Consider the following 25,160-nt stretch of genomic DNA (forward strand, 5'->3'; position numbering starts at 1 on the left):
AAGTTGGAAAGGAATTGACCACAGACACAAAATGAATCACTCAGGGAAGTGCGGAAGTTTTTGTTACTTATAAGACTTTTAAATTCTTAGCTAAATAGTTAGTTTACAGCTTGTTGTATAGTTATCATACATCCCATTATTTTGTGTTGGTTGTGTGGATTGTTTTGACATATTGGTAAGATTAGTTACTGAATAAGTGAGATGTTTCTGAAAAAAAACATATTTACCCTTTGCAGTGACACTGAAGTCAGTCTGGCTGTTTGGAACAAGATAACATATCAAAAGAAAGTGGAAATTAATGCCTCTTGTTATATTGTGCCTCTTAAGTATTTCATCACATTTGACTGATTTCAGACCTTTGAGAACTTTAGATTCAGTGTGCTAACCAACTTCGACTCTTAATAGTAATTCAAACAGTATATGCCAATGTCAGGCCATGGGTGTGTGTGTCATAGTAGGTCATAAACTGACTTAGAAACATGGGGATGGGTTCAGGTTTAGTTTAAAGTTAATTCATCCTATTAATTTGCAAGCACTATATAATAGGCAGATTTGTTCCCATAGCTGACAACCAAATCTTGATAATTTAAGCTACTACATTTAGTCCTCAAGATTCAAGATTCAAGATTTGTATTAGTGTCCCAAGAGGGCAAATTGGTTTACAGCGAGGAGTCGGATATAATGAATTTCAGTACCTATAGACATCTAGACTCAGAGTGTTCTTTTTCTAGTTAACCTTTAATCAACCAGTTTTAGTCCCATAGAAATAATCTATTTTTTCAAGGGAGATCTGGCAAGACAGACAGCAGCAACTGTTTAAAAATGTCCAGACAACACAGACACAGGACAAGATACATTAAATTAATCACACAAACACATGATTTGCTAGCTCGTACACATAGTTATTTGTTCCCCTTCATGAGCATTTCTAGATGTTTAATGTGAGTAAAGCGAGTAACTGACCAACTGGGAGAGTTACTCGAGGTTTGTGCTTGCTGATGGAGTTGCAGTGATTCAGTGGGCCATGAATGGCTGCAGCTACGACAGAGAGAGAGGGAGAGAGAGAGAGCCTGCGGCTGGTGTGCAGTGAATCACAATGTGCAAGTCAGGTGGGGTTGGGAGACTGTGCTTCAGTAGGGATCTTCATTCATTACAGGATGAAGCAGCACGCAATATTTAATTTTATACTAATTTTCATTTGACTGTGCTTTGGATTTGAAAATGTAAATACTCATCTAAAGGATGTAGTGATATACAATATTGTATACAGTTTGCATATATACTATACACTCTAGCTTCTGTGCAGATGATCCCTTTCGATTGACTAAAAAATAGGTCATATTTATCACATGTGTGGAAGTCTACATGATAGGCTTCTGGGCTAATTCTCTGTTGAACACTGTGTGTTGCCCATAGCAACACACAAGGAGACCCACCTCTCAGAGACTACTGGTTTCCACAGCCTAGCATGCGTTCAGCGGTCTTAGCAACAGCAGCGGAAGAGGAGGAGGGAGGGAGGGAGGGAGGGAGGGATAGAGGGAGCAGTAGAGGAGGGGGGAGGGGAAACGGTTTTCCTATGGCTCGTCTATAGACATCTCACAATATTTAATGAAAATGGGTTTAGTTAGATAAAACACCCGGTTTATGTCAGGGAAATCTCCATTTAAAATCAGGCAACAGATGGTGCAGATATAGAAGCAACTGTGAAGGCGGGAATAGTTGAGCTTCTAATTAGATATTTTATATTATGGAGATAATCTTTCCTCTCAAACAACTGGGTCATCCTTAGATTTCCTACCTAGAAAAGGTCTGTCAGGACAAAATGTATTTTAAACGGTCATTAAATGTGTGTTTGCTGAAAGCTGGTGACATGTGATGACCCAGCGAGAAGCATTTTAAATGAAACTGTAAGCCAGGTCGAAGTACATGCAGGAAGGAAAGGGTTCAGTTCAGACTCAGAGTAAAACAACAGATGAGGCTGAAGACACTCTCTCTGCAGTTCCTCTGTCTAGTTTATTTCAGTGCTCTACTGGATAGTAACGACTGCCTCTCTGTGTCTGTTCATCTATGTATATTTGATGTGCACATGTTTGTGTGTGAGGTAAAAGGGTGTGAGGCATTGTGTGTTTTGCGATGCAACAGCCGTGCTAAGCTGTGCCTGGACAGCAGTTGCCATAAAAAGATGTGCTGATGTGATTAAACATGAGTGCATCTCATCAAACGTAAAAAAGTGCAGGTGGATGTTAGTGGTTCACATTGGTTGTATAACTGTGAACCGGTGGTTTTGAGATAGAGCTGTCTCTTTCTGAATTGAAAATCACTGCACTTTTATTACTTTGCCCTTGGCTTTTTGGGGAAGAAAAATACGAGGGTAGAGGAGTGGATGAATTGAATGGAGCTCGGGTAGTGAGCTACATTCAGAATACAAGCACATGGGACGTGGCTTGGTCGACTAATAAATTAAAACATTATGTTTGATCATGCAAATTTTCTTCTGCTTTGATGCAGGCAAAAAAACAATTTAAGAAACAACTAAATTGAGCTTCAGTTGGTTGTGAGTAGGGGATCTTGACTGTAACTGAATGCAGCATGTCCATCATAGTATAGTGTAATTTCATTCTGTATACACTCTTTGAGTTGCTGCTTGCTCCACTAGCTTTGTCTGTTTGCTTGGTTGGATCAGCAGATCAGTGCAATTGCGGTTGCATGCTGAGTGTCTGCACTGCACGCCATTCTGAGTGCAACGACCCTTGTGTTCTGTGTGTCCGTGTATGTTGTCTTTGTTAAGTGGGGGAGAGAATATTCCTCATTAAACTGTGTTCAGTGTCAAGAGGAGAAAGGGTAAGGGTACACACTAAATGTCAGAGAGAGATGAGGAGACATGGCTGTTACAGCAAGACAGTATGTACTGTATGTACTGTTATTTCAGCAGCTGGAGACAACTGGACATTTTGTATTTGCTCTTCTGCATTCACAAGTAAAAACCTTTTCTGAAGCAAACTCTCCCCCTGTATTCCATTCTTACTTTTATAATTTTCTCTGCATCAACCTTCCTTACCCCTTTATCTACATTGCATGTAAACATTACAAAATGTGTCCTGTTGCATTATCTCCTTTTCATTTCCCTGTTAATTTCCAGGCTCCCCTATTTTAACTGCAAACTCCATCTTTGGCATTGTCTTTTTAGGTTATGTTAGGTTAGGTTAAACTGTATTGCCTCCATGGGAAAATTTGCTTGTGCACAGTGAATGATTGCTACATAAAAAAACCTACTTCACAAGCACAAAACAGAACAAACAGACAAACAAAGATTTGAACATTGACAACATGATGCTTGATAGTCAGTAAGTCAAAGTGCCCTTTGCTGCATTGCATAGACATGTACATATACGGATGAAGTGCGAGTGTTAATATGTGTATTGCACATTATTCTATTGCACATTGCACATTAGACACAGCAATATAAATGTTACTCTATAAGATACTATTATTCCCTGTTCTATTTTGCCTCCGCTTTGTTCTGTTTCAGGCACTGGCTTGCTTTCCCTTTCTTAAATTTTGCAGCTTCCCACTCTTTCTCCTCTCTATTCCTCTCCTCCTTCCTTACCCTTTATGATATCTCTCTCCGTTTCCCCCTCCCCCACCCTGCTCTTGGCCTCCTTTTCCCACTTCTGTGTCTCTGCCCCTCGTTTCCCTGTTCATATGCCACCCTTTTCTGTCTCGCTAACATTTTCCATCTTTCTTTCTGCGGTCCATCTCCTCTCTCTTTCTGCCACATGCTTTTCAGCTCTGTGTTGCTCTGCCTCATGCCTGTAGGGTTGTGGCTGTCTATGCTGCATGTGCTGTTGTGTGTCAGTAGGGCACATTCTCTGTCAATGCTCCAGCTTTGTTGGGAGAATGGCGGCGCTCACATTGAGGTCAGCAGCAGTGATGGTAATTGTAATTTACACATGCAGCAGGCTACAACGAAAACAGCTACTATTTTTATGTTCGCACTACACACATGCACATTTGTGCTCATGGAAACACACACAACAATATAAAAACACATGGCATGCTCAACTAAGACTAATCTACCCTTTTGAAAGGCACTTTCAGAGAAAGTGGGGGCTGGATGGATAGAGAGGGAGGAGAAAACAGAGCATGAGGAGAGCATGCTCCCTTGGTGATGTTATGACACCCAGAGAGAAAGAGAGACAGATTCACTGAGGCAATTATATCAGTCAAAGCCCAGGGCAATCAAATCACATGTCTTACAATGACTGAACATGTTTTTTGGGGGGGAATATCACACGGACATAGCTTTTTTCCTGATTTCCGCTATTACTGTAAACCATCAGCTGTATAAACAAGAAGATTCCACACAACGGCTTCTTCTCACCATATTTCATCTTCCATCCCAGATCAAACTTTAGACAGACTGTTACAGCCCCTAAACATTAACAGCTGAACAAACAATAACACTAGCAGACCCTTGTCAGTGAGTGGACTCTCTGTAATTCCACAGATAGTATAGCTGTTTAATAATGACTAATGCTGGGAGTAAGTAATACCCTCTGTATGTCATGGCTCTTTCTTTCTTAGTATAAAGTGTCCCACATAATGAAAACTATTTATGTCCCCTTCTCACTACTGCTGCTCACTGCATACAACATACTTTAGGTTTCTATATTTTCTGTTTGTCTGCTTGCTTTATTTTTGTGCAATACATATGTCTGTTAATTCCTATGTCCTTTAAACCTTGCCTTAAACCCAATTCGATGACAAATCACGAGTTTTCATTCTGGCTAACATGCACAATGCATGACTTTGTTAAAACTACATTTTGGAGGCAGATAATAATATAATGTTCTTAATGCATTTCTTATTTCATATTTAAAAGATAATACATTATCAACAGCCTATGTCTGCCACTACTGATTACTTACAGAAATAACCATGATATTTTTGTCTAGCCAGACTGTTCTCCTGTGCTGGCGAAGCACCAATAGCATTGAGCTAGGTCTGGCAATGTAACAATACTCTCAAAAATACTTAAACAATGGCAATACAATTGGCCTTTCTAGAGCAGTGTTTTTCAATTGTTGTTCTTTGCTTGTGTTTGGCATCTATGCAGTGGGTTGATTCAGAGTTGCAAGTAATCATGTATTTTTCTGTGTCACTGAGTATTGATTTTTTATTAATCACTGGTCATCAATATATATGACAAGGTTGCCTGGAGAGTTATGTTCAACTAATAAAACGCATGTGACTCGTGAGTTAAGGAAGAGAAGTGGTATATTTACTTTGGTTGTTGTGTATAATTTTGGCATTGTGTTGATTAGCGGTAAATAAATACTCTTTTGTGTTGTGTCACACAAATGCATGCTGTCCTGATGCTTCTGAACAGCTTGTTATGTGGCCTGGTAAAAGCTTTTCCTCTGTGTGGACCATTCAGGTGATTTAATGAACCAGGGGGATGCAACTGTGAATGTCAGCAAGCACAGGCACTGCTGCAGTGCAGTTTAGAGTATTTTGTAAATAAACTGTTTGATATCTGTGTACTGCTGTACGTTGGAAAGATGTGTGGCAGAAAAGGTCTGAACAAAGAAGTGAAACTACTTTTTCCTCTGTATTATAGCAATTACATTGTATGACTTTAACTTTGAGTCTGATAGAGCAAAGTTTAAAATCCTGTTGTGTGAGTTGATACCAGTTTTATATCTATGCGTGACAATGACAGCAGGGGTTTCAGACAAACTCTTGTGTATTGTGTCCACACTAATTCATTATGCTCATACAATTGAAAAACTTATTTTTTCCTAATAAGGACTATTTGGCAATGATATTAAATTAACTAGTACATGCAGAGTGGACTACATTTTTGCCTCTTAGTTAACAGGGGAGTCAAAGTCAGTGGCCTGTATTCACATCTGTTGGACAAGACTCCCTGGCATAGCTCCTTCCACTCATGTATGTGTCCTTGAACATGATGAGACTGCTTTAGAGCCATGTTTGGCTTTGATGTGAATTGGTCCAGGCTAGTCACTACTCTTCTTGGGACAAACTTGGTTCTTCCACGTTGATACATGGAAAGACATGCCGGTTTTAGTTGTGAGCATGTCCAAGTCTGACCTGGTTATCTTTTTCAGGCCTGGTGGTATCGTGTGAGTAGGTCTGACCCTTTCCCCTCTCCACCACTGGTTATATAAGCCCTCAGTTTCATTATGTCCTAGTCCATTGACTCGTGGCTGTGTGGATAAGGTGGACTTCACCACTCTCATTTAAAAAATTACTCCACTGCAGCTGAGTCAAGGCACTGAATTGTTCCTCTGTTGTGTTAACTCAGTCTATTTCTATTAACATTAACAACACTGCACTAATGAAACGCATTTACACGCACTATATTCATGTGTCATTTTAAATCGATGTTGGGGAATGTGACTTTTGCTTTTCTTGGGATGAACTGATCTTTTAATAATATAATAATTTACTTTTAATAATGATATTGATACAATAATAGTATTGAACAACATACCTACATACGTAACTGTCTGTCCTAATAACCAGTGCTGAATAGCTTTTTTTTTAGTGCAGTCAGGTCAGCCCTGTACTATATATATATATATATATATATATATATATATATAGTACATATATACATAGTATATATATATATATATATATATATATATATATATATATATATATATATATATATATATATATATATATTGTTTTTTTCTGAATCAACAGAGATCTGAACAGATGTAAGTCTGCACTCCTCTTGTTTAGCATCAGTGCTTATACAGCCACAACATCTGCTGTTGTGCTACGGACATAGCTGCATGCCCGGAGGATTGAACTGACTGCAGGGTCAACACAAGACATGTGTGCAAGACAGCCAGCTATTAAATGGCAAAGTAGTGAAGACTGGATGAAAATCCTCTTTCACCCTGTTGCTAACCTAACCTGTCCTGAAACCTAGATTTGTGGGATGTGGTTATAATCTTTATTTGAAAGAATGTATGAATGGGTGAGGGACATCCAGAGTCAGCAGTTAAGACTTTGGATGCAGCCTTGATAAGAGGATTGCCCTCTTACTGCAAATATCCCTGCACCGCGTGCTGTGGAGTGGATGGAGTATACTGCCACAATTGGCATGTGCTTGTCAGATTAATAGCGTATGTTGCATTTATTTGTGGCCACGCAAGGATGGGATCAGATGTCGGCTGTTAGAGGGATCCAGTCTCTAGCTGCTGGGTTCCTTCTCACCCTGTGGCTATTTGCCCCCGTGTTGTGGCCCCACTAAGCATCTTGGATAATTGCTTAGCCTTGTTCTTAGCCTATAAGTCTATCCCTATTTCTCTGAATGTGCTTGTTTATTGGTATTTACTATTATAATTATAATAGTGCTATAGTCAAGCATATGTTTGTCAAATACTTATTTACACAACACAGTATTGTTAAATTGTCTTTTACATTTAAGTACTTTTTTTACATGTTTAGCCAGGAATGCAGTGATAGTTGCATGCAGTTTGTTTTGTGATGTGTGTAGATATGAGAGGCTGACTATATTAACAATCACTCACTCTATCTGCTCAGAAATGATGATTTAATTAAATGCATTGTTTGAATACTACTACAAAGTTTGGATGTTGTTTTTTAGTGATTGATTATTTTACGACAAAACGTGTTTTTATATGTGGTCAGTGTTACAGTATGTTCAGCTCATGTATTAACATAAATATTATTAATTGATCCTTGGTTTTTCAGGGCTACATGTGTAGACACTGTGCATTCCACACATTGAATTGATGTGGTTATACAGATACACAGAGAAACACTTTATTTTATTACCGATTACAGCTGCAGCCTGACACGTCTTTACAGTGCTGTTCTTATTTAAAATTGGTCTGAACGTCATGAGGGTCCTTCTGGTCATCTTTTTTGAGTGTGAACCAGTGAGATGTACTATACACTGGGTGAGTCATCTCATCCCACATGTAGCCTCTCATTTTGTGGAGTTGGTCTGCTTTGAGTATTTTTAGCTGAACCATCTGTCACAAAAAATAAAATCAGGGCACTTTGGTATTTAGGGTTAGTGCCCGTGTTATTCTATCATGATATTAGGGAGATTTGATGGGCTGTAGCCTTGCTTTTTTCAGTTGTCCTTCCACGTTTCGCGCCATCTTATTTAGTGTGTGCAGTGTATGAATAAAACAATGAGACATGGGTGTGGAAGATGAGTGTTAATGCTGTAAGCCTGACTCATATCCCACTCTCCTCCCACCGACCGGCTCTCCGTCTCCCTCTTCCCCTGCCTTTGTTCTCGTTATCACTACCCCACTTTTATATACTGTATAGCCTTGTGTGCTATTCTTCCCGTGTCCACGTTGTACTGGTTTCTTTCCCTTTGCACGTTCCTTTCTCTCTTTTTCATATCTCTTCATTCTAACCCTTACACAAAGAATCTAGTTTGCCGATATTCTCCATCCCTCTCCTCCTCCTACACAACCCTGCTTTCCTCTGGCTGGTACTCTCTCTTATGCCCTCTCCTGTTTTTCTATGTTACTACAAGCTGCTAGAACATGGCAGTCACGCCTTTTTGAGGCTGGGTTACTCTGTCCCCCATTATCTCTTTAAGGAGTGTTTTTCATTTAGTTATGTTGCTGATCGCTATTGGAATACATAGCTTTTTCCAACAGTTTTTATTCAATCATGCAGCGTCATTTCTCCTCTCTCTGTCTGGCCACAGAGACAGTGTGTGCTCTTTAGAGTACCTCCTCTTTATTATGAACTGGAGCTGTGACTAGGGCTGCATACGTCAGAGCACCTTTCTCTTTCTCTCATCCTTACAACTGCAGCAAAAGAGGGGAGATGGGACGCACTCCCTAACCTTACTGCGGCTATTTACAGCCTGGAGCCAAAGACAAAAGAATATGTTTGTGCAGGCATGAACTCAAGAGTGGCTCTTTTGGCTATTTCTTGTTGAAATGACTTGGCTTTAACAAATGTAAATGGTCACTTCAAATGCAACTTTAGAACTGTTAGACAGATTGACAAAGCATGGCGTTCTCAAAATAAGACAAGGGTGTCCCTGAAAGGTCAGCGGACTATGCTTTTAATGGAAACAAAAGTCTTGGAGGATGTCTGTGTGGTTGTTTACTTGTAAATGCAGAATGTTTCTGCTTTCTAACATTAGTTTTGGTCATATTATTGCAAGTGACACAATCATAGACTGTGAATTGTCGTTTGGAACTTCACACTTGCACTGTCAGGGTAATGCCAAATGCTTAATTCCAAAATTGTGTTGGTGTTTATTGCAGTAACATACCTTATAGTTGCTTTTAAATGTGGACCCCGTGTGTGTCTTTCTGAGTCTGTGTCTCTCATCTCATGTAGCTTTTGGTCTACAGTCCAGGTCTCAGTGCTTCGCTGTTCGCTGTGTGTAAAAAGATGATTTTTCCCCGTTTAATCTGATGTCTTAAATATCAACCGGGTGTAATGGCATAATAACAAGATCATATATTCAATGATGCAGTGATTTGAAAACGTAATCTTTGACGTATACCAAAACTACATCATCAACAGTAGACACTGGGTTAGATAGTTGATGCATCATATACAAATAATGAAGGAAGAATGTGCCTATTATGAATAGTGGGGCAAAACTGAGCAGAGACAACAAAGGTGTTAAAAAGCATGATACCAAAATGACAAGGACTATGCAAGGCTTGTTTACAGACCACTGCAAATTGGGTCTATGTTATAAAATGGAGTATAATTGTTCCCTAAGCTCTTGTTTACACCCTAATGTTCATCGTAATCCTGACTCACTTTGCTTTGACCTCTAACTGAGAACTGAGTAGTAAATAGTGAGAATGGTGCTTCTTATGAAACAAAGATATATAATGCATGAAGTAGCCTATGAGAAAAAATGACACTCAGTAACCCTGCAGTAAACACTGCCTTTGTAAAAACAATATATCAGATCTCCTTTTACTATACGGAAACTGATTAATATGTGTTAAAATTACCACTGTTCCTTTGAGATGTTCTAATTAGGAAATTTCTGTCCAAGCCTTTTTTCCCATTCTGCCACTGTTGTCAGTATTCTCGGTTGCCCTGGATTAGGGCTTATGTAAAGTGGGTAAAATCAAGTGTTAATTCTACTTTGTTGCTGCTCTAATGCGATTAGGTGGAATCATTTTAATGATGCCATGAAGAGTATAGCTCTGAAAAGGCAACAGCACAGACAGCCACTCACCCTTAAATCAAAGGTTAAGGTCCAGGCTTCTTTTATACTCTATGTTGTTTTATTGTTGCTTGTTTTTAATGTATTGCCCTATTTGCTCAGGTCATCTCCTGCTTTAATCTTTGCTGTTTTGTGTAATGCATTTGCTCTAGGATTTATTTTGAATGTCAATATATTACAGTCAATATAAGCTCAAGTGAGAGGGGTGTTGATTTTAACAATATGGTGGCCTTTCGAGGCTGTAGTTCGTGGAGTGCTGTTGTATTGCATTGCATCAGTTGGTATATGTATTTTGACACACACACACACACACACACACACACACACACACACACACACACACACACACACACACACACACACACACACACACACAAACACACACACACACACACACACACACACACTATATCAACACTATAGTATAAGGAGCTTATGTTGCCACACTAGCTGGGGTGATGTCCATGTAGCTGTTTAAGTTTTGATGCTGATGAGAGTGGAAGATGGTGTTTGCTATTCTCGGAGAGCGGCAGCAACAGAGGCCAAGCTTAAATGATTGGTAGGCAAGTCATTATTTTATAAATAGTTTTCTTCATTTCTGTGGAAAGTGGAGCAACCTCACAAGACCATTTCAACAGTTTCTAACATCAGATTCTCTGCAGGCCAGCACTCTCCTCTATTATTCAGACCTTCTTTTTTTAATAGGCCAAGCCCTAGTGCAGCAGGCCTGCACCTGCAGTGCACTTCCCATGCAGCACGGCCTTCTGCATATTCAGTACTGCATGACTCACAAGAAAGTAAAAATAGACATTACAAAATGCTACATGGCTATGTACAGGTATAATGTGCTGATGTATGGAAAGTATAAATGAAACACTTAAGAGTGGATAAACTACGCTTTACAGGTTGCTGTTATGTATCCATCCTTATTATGTGAAAAATGTACCATCCACTATATGAAATTGCTCTATAAAAGATACCGTACATTCTGCATAGTCTTCAACAATTACTGATGGAATTATCTCTCTGTCGGTCCCTCTTTGTTTTGATATGTATCAGGCTGGGTGGGAATGTGCAGGTATTGTTAGATACATTCACATCTTCTTTCCCATCGGGGAGAGCTGACATTTTAATTTCCGCAGGCAGAGGCAATGTGTGGCAGACTCCAAGACTGCCACTGTATCTGTACTACTGATACAATTTGTGTGAGTGGGTGAGCGTGCTAATCTAATGTTTCATAGCATTGCCTGCCTGCAACATCTAGTGTGTGTTTGTCTGTGAATGAGAAAACTGATATAGAGAACAAAGAAATGGGTAAAAAAGCTCCCCCTTGTGGCAAAAAAGTGGAACTGGATTTGCCACTTCTTTTGTGCTGAATGTGTGTCTGTGTATCAATATATTCAATGATTTAGCATGTTCCCACTCTGTATGTGGTAGTGCACTGACTGGTATTGAGATTGAGTTGATGTGTCCGTATTGATTCATGGATAGCAGGTCCTGACCCATTTTACATTCAGCAAAACACAGTCCTCTTCCCCAGCGGCTTGTTTGATTGACAAATCTAGGTTATCCATGTCTGACTATACAACTAGATTTATTCTTAATCCGACAAAAATGGTTTAGTTCCAGCAGTTTTTATGTAACAGTGAGAGTCAGGGAGCAAGAATGAGAGAAAGTACAGTGATTATGTGTGTCCTAAATGTTGAAAATGGATGAATGAAACCTACATTTTTTAATTTGTACCGTTGTGATTAGGGAGAACTAAACACCATGTCCTTGGCATATGTGTGCTCATAAAGATGGGTGTGGAGGAAAGGGGGCTGCAGGGAGGGGCACCGACGGGGGGCTGCATCTGCGTCACCATGGAAACAAGTGGGTAGATAGTGAATCAATTACGGGTGCTCCCTGTGAAAGCAGAGATCGGACACTGCCTTTGTCTCCAGGCACATTGTTGAGCCAATCAGAGTGTCCATTACAGTCACATTGATTCTAGCTAACCAATCAGACGTTGTAATGCTTCTGTTGCTGTTACTAAGCGTGTTGTACATCCTGTGCTATTGACAGGTTTTGATTAATGGTGTGTTGTTGCAAAGCAAACCATGTCTGTGCCTCTGCTATCACAACCTGGATTTTAGTTTACTGGATTAGATGTTTTTCATATGTTTGCTGAGAATAAGACACTCCTGACATTCTCACTTATTTAAAAAGCATGCATAGACACACACCGTTTCTCTTTGTTGGTCGCTCTCAACATTTCTATTTCTCGCTCTCACACCCTCTCTTACGCACACACATGCAAAACAACAGACCTGGTGATTCCTTTCTGCAGTATAACTCTTTACACTCACATCTTATTGCTGTAAATTGACTGTTGTAGGTAACACACCATCTATTTTGATTATGTGCAATGACTGCAATTGTGATACCATAGCACCATTATTATGAAGATAGTTCATGAGCAATTAAACAAACTGACACAATTTATGAATGCTCTTATACTGACAAACAATATCTAGTGTGGTCCGTTATTAGAGAGGTGAAAACATTAAAAGCCCAGAGTGTTGGTAAAAATTAAAATAAACAACAAAAAAGTACTGGATAGAAGTTAGAGATCAGAAATATTGGGTATGTAGAGTGACATATACTGCTTTAAAATCTAAATGTTGCTGTATTGACACCCCCTCCCCCCCAATTGAAAAATGACTGCTCGTGATTACATCAAACAGAGCAACCACATCAGCAACAATAGCATGCTGTTTCTCCTGCCTGTTGTTTTACAGTAGAGTAACTAATTATGCGATTTTTTGGGGCATTGTGCCACTGCTTTCCAAATGAGTGAACACTGTGTTGGTGTGCCTCTAGTTTTATCTCAAGGGAATATGCATGTGTGTGTGTGTGTGTGTGTGGGCCATATTGCTGTGTCCTGGTTTTCATCTTCTTCCGGCTCATGTTTCCCTGGACCCGCCCCTGTCCTACTTATTTCAGAAACCTGTGAAGGAAAGCGCAAATTTGACAATAAATGATTAAGTTGGAGTTGGATTAAATACCGATAGTGATTCATATTTTCCCTACCTCTTTATTTTACAATAGCCTGGATTTAAGAGAACAAATACCAAAAAAACATGTTTAAAAGCCCAGTGTCATAGGTAGCCAGGGAGGTTATTCTCCCAAGTACATGCCCTAATTTTAGATATATTATCATTCTGGTGTCTTTTCCCTTCCTCCCTGTTATTTAAAAAAAAACTCATTTGGGTTCCTCTTCTGCAATTTCCCTTCCATATGTTCTGAATATATGACATGTTTCTAATCCTGTTGCCGCGTTATCTCCATTCTTCCTATCTGCTTAAACAGATAATCTAAGTCATTAGTGTAACTGAATTTGGGTGTGGTTCTACTCAGACTGCTACTAAAATCAAGTGCTGTATGAAACACAGCCACATCTGTTTATAAGAGAATCCCCAGATGGTTTGGACCTATGAATTAGGCTCAGCACACAGCACACAGCTTACAGGGAATAGATCTGAACAGTAAGCATGATATACAGTAGTGCTAGAAGATATATACTAAGTAAAGAAGGACACATGCACAGGAGTAGGTTGCCCCCTTGTGCCGTACCCCACACAAGAACAGCGCAATGACATCATCATCTTGTCACATGAAGCAGGATGTAGTGTGCCGACTGCAGGAGTGGGGGTGGTCTCCAGAGCCCTGGCCCCAAGAGGGTAGACTAGGGTTGGGTATGACTGAATGCAAAGGTCAGGCACTCTGTGGGGCTGTGGGGGGTGGAAAAAAGAAGCATGCGCTGCTGCTGAAGTGGATGTGTCAACATGAATATGCTGCTGCAGTGCTACATTACCAATGCATGAGCAGTCCAACTGCCACAGTGGGTAGCCTGGTATGCATAGGAGTGTTGTTTCGGGTTGGGAGTGTGTGTGTGTTTGTGTGTGTTTTGCGACTGTCATAATTATGTGATCAGATTCATTCATGAGATGAAGAGGCAACAGATAGAAACGTGGAAATGGGTAGAAATTCTAGTGTATTACTCTTTATACTATACGCTTTGCCTTTTGAAAATAAACCCATGGGCTTCTGCAAAAGCAAGGTGTGTGTGTGTGTGTGTGTGTGTGTGTGTGTGTGTGTGTGTGTGTGTGTGTGTGTGTGTGTGTGTGTGTGTGTGTGTTTGCACATGCATCCAGTCTGTGCACAAGATGGGGTTGCTATGGAGACAAGAGAGGAAATGGGAGGGTTGGACTCGCCTTACAGCATGTTCAGATAGCACCCTTCCCCCATCTACTCGCACACAGATGAACAGCACAGTAAACACCCCCTTAACACACACACTTGTTCAAAAGAACAGACAACCGATGGCTATGCAAAGGACTATCATGAAATCACTAGTATGATGGAGATATGGGCACTAGTTTGGGGACTATATTTGGTGGTGGCCCTTTAATAATGCAGTGAACACGCCTAAAGTGCTGCTGTCGACTGCTTCCGCCCATGCTGCCACCCCTCCCCTCCCCTCACCTCCCATCCCACTCATGGCTGCCTCTGCCCCTTTGATCACACTGCTCTTGGTTGCCCCTACTGTTTCTCTTATAACTCCCTCACATGGTAGTTTAAGAGAAGCAGGTTAATGGGCACATGTATTAAATCACTATATTTATAATGCACAGTCCCTTGTGTTCAGGGAGCAAATACTGTTTGTTTTTCTAAACCATGATTTATTCTCTATTAATTATTCAGCAAATCCAATTATCATATCCCGAGGAAATGTGACTTTCATCAATGCATACAGAGTTCACAAATAAAACAATGTGATTGTTTCTTAATTTTGACTTTGTTAATTTTAACAACACCTTTATACGTTAAATAAGCACACAAGTACCTGTCTGTGTGTGTATGCGTTTTCAAAAAAGTATGAAATATTGTTTGTGCATGTACATACAGAGCTATTCATTCATTCATTCATTTTCCCTCCTGCAGATGCTTCCCAGAAGAGCTGTATCCGGCATTGGAATAGATAATGTTCAGCATCTTGCATATCTCAATGACACATTAAAGGTGAAGTAAGCGGTTTATTTATGTTAATATATGTGTTAAATCGCTCTTTATTCATACAGTGATCACTTACATAATGTGCGCGTTTCATAAAGCCAATCTCTCAGTCAGCTGCTCTGCATGTAATCGGCAAATAAAATTTTCGGCAGATCCCAAATTTTATTGTCCAATCACAAGAGAGAACGCTACAAACTGACACCCGTCTCACTCATGGTCTCACTGCCGGTGCACGCCAGAGCGACAGATGGGTGAATGTTTATGCGCCTATGGTGGAGCAGGTAAAAATCCTTCCCAATGTCTGTTTTGATGGTTTTTATCATGTTTTATCACACTTATGGATCTGAGATGATGCTAGATAACTCGCTGCTTGAAGACCGCAGTGCATTAATGTGGTGACGTAGGGACGAGCGAGGGGACTGCTAACTGCAGTAACTGACAGGAAGTTAGCTAAAAGAACCATTCCGCTTACAGCACCTTTAAGTATATCCTCCACATGGCCTCAGCGGGAATGTAGTAAAAGGCCCTGACTTTCCTCTTGGGTTGGATGCAGTGCAAACACATCTGATATCATACTGTATGTGGTCTACCAGAGTTAATTGTGGACTGCAAATGTAAAACCTATTTCTTAATTCATTGTTTATTTTAGAGGTGTGACTGGTTCGAGATTCTTGTCTTCTAGCTGTTTTTTCTTTTGTTGGGATCAGAGAATGTCTTCTTATGACCCAGTACCTGTCCATGATGTGTGTGTACTATGGGGTTTACTGTTTACATGCCAGTCTGCAGAGCCTTGACCGTGTACTGACATTTGATTTATTATAATCTCTTTTAACATATATTATGTTTCTTCTAAGGAAACATCTACGGTGTGAATCTGAATAATACATCGGGAAGATCTGTATGTATGTGGACATGTGTGGATATATGTATGTGTGTATGTGTATGTATATATATGTATCTATGTATGTAGGTATATATATATATGTATCTATGTAGGTATATATATGTGTATGTGTATAGGTGTGTATGCATGTAGATATACTGTATACTGAGTGTATGCATCGATTCCCCCTTTGGGTGTTATACATTGCCCTGTGACAATAAAAACATATACAGTATTATAAAAAAAAGAGGTGTGACTGGTAGTAGCACAGGTGTATGTAGGCAACACAGCAGAATCCTTGGACAATGTTATCCTAAGAGATCAACACTTTTTACAGTGCTGAATAAACTAACATCAGAGGTCCACATGCGTCATGTTGTATTTATGAGAAATATAATCCAGTGTGATGTCCTGCAAGGTCAGTGCAGTGTAGACAGTGACCTAAAAATAAAGACTATGATTCATTGAATTTCATCATAGTCTGTCTGGGTCTAATGGGCCACCTGGTCTTTGTGTGTGTGCTTTTATGTATGTAAATGACCTACATGCGCATTCAACTCCCTGTATAGGCCTACACTATATTTTATCTTGCCATACATTAGTATGGTACTGTTATGAGTAAACAGGTCATCCTATTATTGTGATTGCATTTGTGGGTTAACGGATGACTGCAGCTCAGAGTGTGATGGTTATTAATATTTTCAAATCAAATCATGTTTCCCACAGAATGGAAATAGGACAGGCGTTTCAGAATCCAAGGCTTAATCCTGGGATTACAAACGAGGCAATGTTCATAAACTCATGACTACAGTCTCTGTGGAAATATGGAGAAACACTAAAAAAAACACGGAAATACAGCACAGCACACATATGCCCCTTCTGTGGTTATTTGTAGTGGAACAATAGGGTCCAATTAATACATCTATTGCACTCAAGGGAGACAACAAAAAAAGAGAGGAAGGGAAAAGGGAGTTTTGTGTGCGTAATGGGAATAAAATGTTTTATTTATTTCTAAAAATGTTGGACAGTGTTGTTTAGCCTCTGCACGTGTGCAAGGTTTGTTATGACTGATATCATTATCTATATAGATATCTGGTAATTCTATACCATAGTAAAAGATAGAATGGAAGTTTAATATCCTGACTATTGGGTACAGATTGGTTGACAATTTAAATTGAGAAACGTGGTAAAATTCAGAGAGTGCTTCAAGCGGAGGATACCCAGATAATTGGCTTAATGCTAGTAACAAGCTCAATATCTTAATTTGAAGAAATCTGCATTACATGTAACTCTACCAATATATTACACACATGTATGCAAATTAGTGCTTAAATTAATTAGACAGAGTGGGGTGGAGAAGTGGAAAGAGGGGTAGAACGAGATGCATTGTGTGTGTGTGTGTGTGTGTGTGTGTGTGTGTGTGTGTGTGTGTGTGTGTGTGTGTGTGTGTGTGTGTGAGTGTGTGTGTGTGTGTGTGTGTGTGTGTGTGTGTGTGTGTGTGTGTGTGTGTGTGTGTGTGTGTGTGTGTGTGTGTGAGTGTGTGTGTGTGTGTGTGTGTGTGTGTGTGTGTGTGTGTGTGTGTGTGTGTGTGTGTGTGTGTGTGTGTGTGTGTGTGTGTGTGTGTGTATGTGTGTCTGTGTGGAGGGGGCTTTAACACATGAATGACGGAGATAACAGCCGTTACGTTTCCTGAATATACGCATGCTCTTGTGTGCTGTCCGTGGTGCTGAAATGTAATTTCCATCTCTATTATTTCAGTTTGGCTGTTCAATAACACGTAGCTATACATATTTAGAATTGTAGTGACTGCTTAAAGGAGACTGCATTAACTGCTGCATTTCCACTGCTGTCTGCATGTTGCCCATTTTACCACGTGGCGCCGCTGTTGATCCACCAGAGTCAGAAGTACTCTTTTATAGAACTAGGCCCCTCCCGTTTTCAGGCGATTGGAACATTTCTTCAGTCTTTGTTACAAAGAGAGGACGGTGGAACAAACAGAATTGTCCAGTCCTATCTTAAGCTCTCATCGGCTGAGATCTTCTAAAATATCTGACCGTGACTAAAAGTCATATTCATGCTTTGGTGAAATTGGACAGCAATATGTTTTTGCCTTGTAGATGGAGCTATTTTGGGATATATCTAGGGCTTTTTCTACTGGATTCTTACTGGGGAACGGTCTCCGGGCAGCTCTCCTATTCCGTCTCAGAGGAGCTTAACCCCGGCACTCCTGTTGGAAATATCGCTAAAGATCTGAACCTCAATACACAGGACTTGGAACGCCGCATGTTTCAAATTGTTACTGGATCAAAGAGAAAATTCTTGGAGGTAAATCTAAAGACTGGTGTCCTGTATGTCAGTGAGAGAATAGACAGAGAGGAGCTCTGCGCAGAGGAACTTAAATGTTCAGTAAGTGTAGAAGCCGTGATAAATAACCCTTTAAAGCTGTATCGTATTGACGTAGACATTTTAGATGTGAATGACAATGCCCCGTTGTTTACAGCCACGTCTCAGAATTTGTATATCGCAGAGCATACTTTACCAGGAGTTAAATTCGAATTATCTGAAGCAATTGATGCAGATGTGGGGAGAAACGGCGTCAGTACATACAAATTAAGCCACAATGAACATTTCACATTGGCAGTGCACAAAGCAGGAGACAGTGTGTCTGCTGAGTTAGTGTTGCAGAAGGCTCTAGACCGAGAGAAACAGCCCGTTATCACGATGACACTGACCGCTGTAGATGGAGGGAGTCCTCCGAAATCGGGCACTTCGCAGCTCATTGTTAATGTATTAGACAATAACGATAACATTCCATTATTTAGCGACACGTTATATAAGACTACAATTCCAGAAAACACGCCACTGGGCACAATAGTAATAGCTGTTAACGCCACCGATGCAGATGAGGGCTTGAACGGCGAGATTGTGTATTCACTGAGAAGCAAAGATCAAGATCACGTACTTGATATATTTGAAATTGAGAGTGAAACAGCTGTCATTAAGGTCAAAGGCAATATAGACTTTGAAGAAAAAAAAGCTTTTGAGATACGTGTAGAGGCCAGTGATAAAGGCCAGCCTCCGATGTCTGCTTATTGTAAAGTGCTGGTAGAAGTGCTGGACCTAAACGATAATGCTCCCGAGCTCACTGTGACGTCACTGCATAGCACAGTGAAAGAGGACGCTAGTATAGGCACTGTCATTGCTCTGGTGTCCGTCCTCGATAAAGATGGTGGGAAAAACGGTGATGTGAAAATTGAAATAAAGAATGAGGTTCCACTCAAACTCGAAACGAACTACAAAAATTATTATTCTTTGTTAGTAGACGGGCCCCTGGACAGAGAGACTACCTCTAACTACAACGTCACCATAGTCGCCACTGACAGAGGAACTCCGTCACTCTCCAGCACGAGTGTCTTTTCTATACACATTTCTGATGTCAATGATAACGCACCTCGGTTCCCAGAACCCCTCATTAACGTATACGTGAATGAGAACAGTCCAGTGGGAACAGTTATTAAAACAGTGACAGCAACTGATGCTGACGTTGAGCAGAACAGACAGGTGAGATATTCATTTTTACACAGTAACAGTCAACTATTACCTTTATCCACAATGATAAACATAAACTCAGAGACAGGAGATATAGTCAGTCTGCAGTCTTTTAACTACGAGGAGTTAAAAACGTTTCAGTTTAAAGTTCAGGCCACAGACTCTGGTGTTCCTCCGCTCAGCAGCAACGTGACTGTGAACGTGTTAGTGCTGGATGAGAATGACAACAGTCCTGCGATACTTTCTCCATATTCTGAGCACGGCTCCGTTAACAGTGAGAACATCCCCTATTCTGCTGAAGCGGGATACTTTGTGGCAAAGATCAGGGCTGTAGACGCAGACTCTGGATATAATGCGCTGCTTTCCTATCACCTCTCTGAGCCCAAAGGAAACAACCTCTTCCGGATCGGAACCAGCACCGGAGAAATCAGGACTAAAAGGAGAATGAGTGACAATGACCTGAAAACTCACCCCTTGGTGGTGTATGTTTCTGATAACGGAGAACCCTCCCTGTCAGCTACTGTGTCTATTGATGTGGTGGTGGTTGAAAGCACAGCTGACATCCAGACTCAGTTCAGACATGTGCCCATAAAGGAGGAGAGCTTCTCTGCTTTACACCTGTATCTGCTGATCGCCATAGTGTCGGTGTCAGTGATCTTTCTGCTGAGCCTCATCAGTTTAATAGCTGTCAAATGCCACAGGACAGACGGCAGTTTCAGCAGGTACAGCGCCCCAATGATCACCACCCACCCTGACGGGAGCTGGTCTTACTCTAAATCTACGCAGCAGTATGACGTGTGTTTCAGCTCAGACACAATGAAGAGTGACGTAGTGGTTTTCCCCGCCCCGTATCCGCCTGTTGATGCAGAACTGATCAGTATTAATGAAGGGGACTATTTTACCAGAACTCAGACTTTACCCAATAAAGAAAAGGTAAGAGAAAAAGAACATTGAAAAGGCTATGTTTAATTGTATGTCCTATTATATTTTCGGTGGCTTCGGCTGAGATATGTTCAATTGTTTTCGTATAGTAAAATGACTGTGATGACTTTCCACATTTATTTTGTGAATAGGTTTTCAATGTTTAAGCAAAATAAATGACAATTTTGAAGTATGGTTATTAACTCTTCCAGGAGCAATGCATAACTCTTCCAGGAGCAATGCATTATGCGTATGTCGTTGTCCATGGTGCTGAAATAATCGCCACCGTGTATTGTGTGCAATCTGGAGGGTGAATAACTAAAATTTTATCCATAGCCTAATAGTACGTTCTCCGTGTGCTATCTGGCACGCTTTTGGGAGTTTTGTTGCAATTATTTATATATTACATGTAAAAGTGTCGCTCTATGTAATGTATTAGTTATTAGTTATTTGTTTTGTTTTTGCATACTCATCCTGCTATGAGTTGTATTGGGAATTGGAAGGATACTTGATCAGCAGCATGTCGATTGTAACACGTTGTTTGCTGTATGAGAAAGAACTTGAAAGTCCATTTAAATGCAAAAGTAAAGTGATGGATGTAGTTGCGTTACGTGACCACACGGGGACATTGTAGACCATCACATTGTGATGTTGCTGGTGGTTGCTTCAGGCTCCACCCAGGTTCAGAGGATGATGATGTTTTTCGGGCTTTGTTACAGAGAGACGCAGTGCAAGAGTGGATTGTGTGGCCATCAGTTTTATGTTTTACCTCTTAAAAGCAAGGAAACTGGATTCTGGCTCTTAGCTTTCATCGTGAATACATTGACGGGATTTGCGGCACGAGAATACATATGCTCTGGTCACGTTGGATATAACTATGTCGACGCGGAGGCTACGGATACCTTTTGGGATTTATATAGTCGTTATTCTTTTGGATTGCTGCTTGGAAGCGGTAACAGGGCAGCTCTCTTACTCTGTATCGGAGGAGGTAAACCCTGGGACTTCTGTGGGAAATCTTGCTAAAGATCTCAATCTCAATGTTCATGATTTGGAGACCCGCATGTTTCAGATCGTTAGCGGATCAAAAAGGAAATATTTCGATGTAAATCTGAAAACTGGGTTTCTTTATGTCAATGAAAAAATCGACCGCGAGGAACTCTGTGGGAAGGCTACAAAATGTGCCGTCAGTGTAGAGGCCGTAATCAACAATCCACTGAAACTGTATCGTTTGGATATAAACGTAGTAGACATAAATGATAATGCTCCATATTTCCCTGAGAATTTTCAGTCTCTTAACATTGCTGAAAGTACTGTGCCGGGAGGAAAATTTGGATTCATCGGAGCGTTAGATCTCGATGTTGGTAAGAATAGTGTAAGCACATACAAGCTAAGTCCAAATGATTATTTTTCCTTAGAGATTCACAAAGGAGGAGAGAGTGTGTCTGCGCAGCTTGTGCTCCAGAAAGCTTTAGACAGAGAAAAACAAGGTACTATAAAACTCACAGTAACCGCAATTGACGGAGGAAATCCACCCAAATCAGGGACGTCTGAGATTACTATCCATGTTTTAGACATTAACGACAACGCTCCGGTTTTCAGCAGTTCTTTATACAAGGCACGGATTTCTGAGAACCTAGCAATAGGAAAAACGGTCATAATTCTGAATGCAACAGACGCAGACGATGGCTTGAATGGGGAAATAGAATATTCACTGAGAAGTAAAGGGCAGGATCACGTTATAGATGTATTTCAAATTGACTCAAAATCAGGTGCAATTTCAGTAAAAGGTAAGATCGACTATGAAGAGAATCCTGCCTTTGAGATCCATGCACAAGCCAGTGACAAAGGCCAGCCTCCGATGTCAGTCGATTGTAAGGTGCTGGTAGAAGTGGTGGACCTAAACGATAACGCTCCTGAGATTACTGTGACGTCACTACTTAACACAGTCAAGGAGGACGCAGACGTAGGTACTGCTATTGCACTTGTTTCAGTGCTAGACAAAGATGGTGGAAAAAACGGTGTCGTAAAAGCAGTAATTGCAAATGATGTGCCCTTTAAATTGGACACGAATTACAAAAACTATTATTCATTGATAGTGAATGGTCCGCTTGACAGAGAGAGTCAGACGCAGTACATTGTTACTATTGTAGCGACTGATGAAGGGACTCCACCACTCTCCAGCACCAGCATAGTGAATGTTGATGTTTCCGATGTCAATGACAACCCTCCTCGATTCTCGGAACAGCTGGTTAATGTCTATGTAAAAGAAAATAGTCCAGTAGGAGCAATTATTAAAACATTGACTGCTCTTGATGCAGATATCAATCAAAATGGTCAGGTGAGCTATTCTTTTTCACAAAGCAATAGTAATGCATTGCCGTTATCAACGATGATTAACATCAACTCAGAGACAGGAGAAATAGTCAGCTTGCAGTCTTTTAATTACGAGGAGTTAAAAACGTTTCAGTTTAAAGTTCAGGCCACAGACTCTGGTGTTCCTCCACTCAGCAGCAACGTGACTGTGAATGTTTTAGTCCTGGATGAGAATGACAACAGTCCCGCGATACTAGCGCCCTATTCTGAACACGGCTCCGTTAACAGTGAGAGCATCCCCTATTCTGCTGAAGCGGGATACTTTGTGGCAAAGATCAGGGCTGTAGACGCAGACTCTGGATACAATGCGCTGCTTTCTTATCACCTCTCTGAGCCCAAAGGAAACAACCTCTTCCGGATCGGAACCAGCACCGGAGAAATCAGGACTAAGAGGAGAATGAGTGACAATGACCTGAAAACTCACCCCTTGGTGGTGTATGTTTCTGATAACGGAGAACCCTCCCTGTCAGCTACTGTGTCTATTGATGTGGTGGTGGTTGAAAGCACAGCTGACATCCAGACTCAGTTCAGACATGTGCCCATAAAGGAGGAGAGCTTCTCTGATTTAAACCTGTATCTGCTGATCGCCATAGTGTCGGTGTCAGTGATCTTTCTGCTGAGCCTCATCAGTTTAATAGCTGTCAAATGCCACAGGACAGACGGCAGTTTCAGCAGGTACAGCGCCCCAATGATCACCACCCATCCTGACGGGAGCTGGTCTTACTCTAAATCTACGCAGCAGTATGACGTCTGTTTCAGTTCAGACACACTGAAGAGTGACGTAGTGGTTTTCCCGGGACCATTTCCGCCTGTAGATGCGGAGCTGATCAGTATTAACGGAGGAGACACTTTTACACAGACTCAGACGTTGCCCAACAAAGAAAAGGTAAGAAAAGTATGAAAAAGCAATAATGGTCCGTTCATATTATTTTACTGTCGACAGCTGCGGCTGAATTCGTGGCACTCCTTTTCTTTTTCCCTCGGACAATAACTACAATTACCTGGTGATAACGTTCCACAATGTATTCATGAATTTGTTGTTGGCTCTATTGATATTATATACAGTGGTATGCCTACTTGAGACCGTACTTGAGACCGAGTAATTAAGTATATGAAGTTCACAAGCCTTTCACTTGTACGTAAAGTGTAGGTCGTTGTCCATGGTCCTGAAATGAGTTTTGTGCAGTACAGCCGCGGAAAAAATTAAGAGACCAGTCTGGATTTTTCTTCAATCTTCATCTCTACATTACTTATTGAAAATGCTCTAAATGACAATATTTTTATTGTGAATTTGGTAGAAATGTTGTCAGTAGTTTATAAAATAAATTCAAAATGTTAATGATACTCAAACATATGCCTATAGATAGTGAAACAAGAGACACTGAACATTTGTAGTGGTCTCTTAATTTTTCCCACGTGTGTATATTAGGTGCAACATAGAAAATGTATCTAATAATGAAACAATATAATTTTGTGCTACCTGGATTTTATGATTTTTTTAAAAGTTTTATTTAGGCATGAAACATGTAAACTATATATCAAATGTAAGGGACATATTAATTAGCTTATTATATTCCCTTGATTTCAAAGCATTTTAATAAATGATTTGGGAAAAAGGGAAAAACAGCTATTTTTGTTTGCCATCATAGTTTGATCTGTCTCTCCATCTTAGTGCTTTTAGTCGGAATGTACGTTGGCTTTGTATAGTTTTTGTTAGCTGGCATGACAGGAACAGGTGAAATTGTATCGGTATGGCAATAAGAAACAAAACTCAAGAGTGAGAAATACATCGAAACGTGTCACGAATGTTCGTTTGACATAGTTTAACACAATATGTGTTATAATAAAATGTCTTCGGTTGCAAACTTGGTTGATAAATTCATTTTTGTCAAAGGTTGAATGCACTTATTTAACATAACCACATGGGGACACTGCAGACCATGACATCCGGACGTTATTTCAGGAGGCACTGGACTCCTCCCAGAAACAGAGGGTGGTTGTGACGTTTTTCTGGGCTTTGTTACAAAGAGATGCAGGGCGAGAGAGGAATCGGTGACAAACATTTTCAAGCTGGATGTTAACAATGGGAGAAACTGGATTGTACAGCCTGGCTTTATTATGACTGTTTGATGAGATTGG

At 40.5% G+C, this 25,160-nt stretch overlaps 2 protein-coding genes across 2 annotated transcripts in view; both read left to right on the forward strand.

Moving 5' to 3' along the window:
* The window catches only part of LOC307256491 (protocadherin alpha-C2-like), a gene marked incomplete at its 5' end in the record, with an annotated part of 199,325 nt that overhangs the window by 85,323 nt on the left and 88,842 nt on the right, over positions 1-25,160 (forward strand). The gene's annotated exons all lie outside the window — the stretch shown is intronic.
* Positions 12,037-25,077, forward strand: LOC307256573 (protocadherin alpha-3-like; the record flags this gene model as incomplete). Its single annotated transcript, XM_080035600.1, has 4 exons — positions 12,037-12,113; positions 18,296-19,277; positions 22,525-23,907; positions 24,985-25,077. The coding sequence occupies 4 exons, from the start codon at positions 12,037-12,039 to the stop codon at positions 25,075-25,077; spliced, it is 2,535 nt and encodes an 844-aa protein (XP_079891726.1).

Source organism: Ammodytes marinus (assembly GCF_949987685.1).
Source record: "Ammodytes marinus genome assembly, chromosome: 10".
NCBI lineage: Eukaryota > Metazoa > Chordata > Actinopteri > Uranoscopiformes > Ammodytidae > Ammodytes > Ammodytes marinus.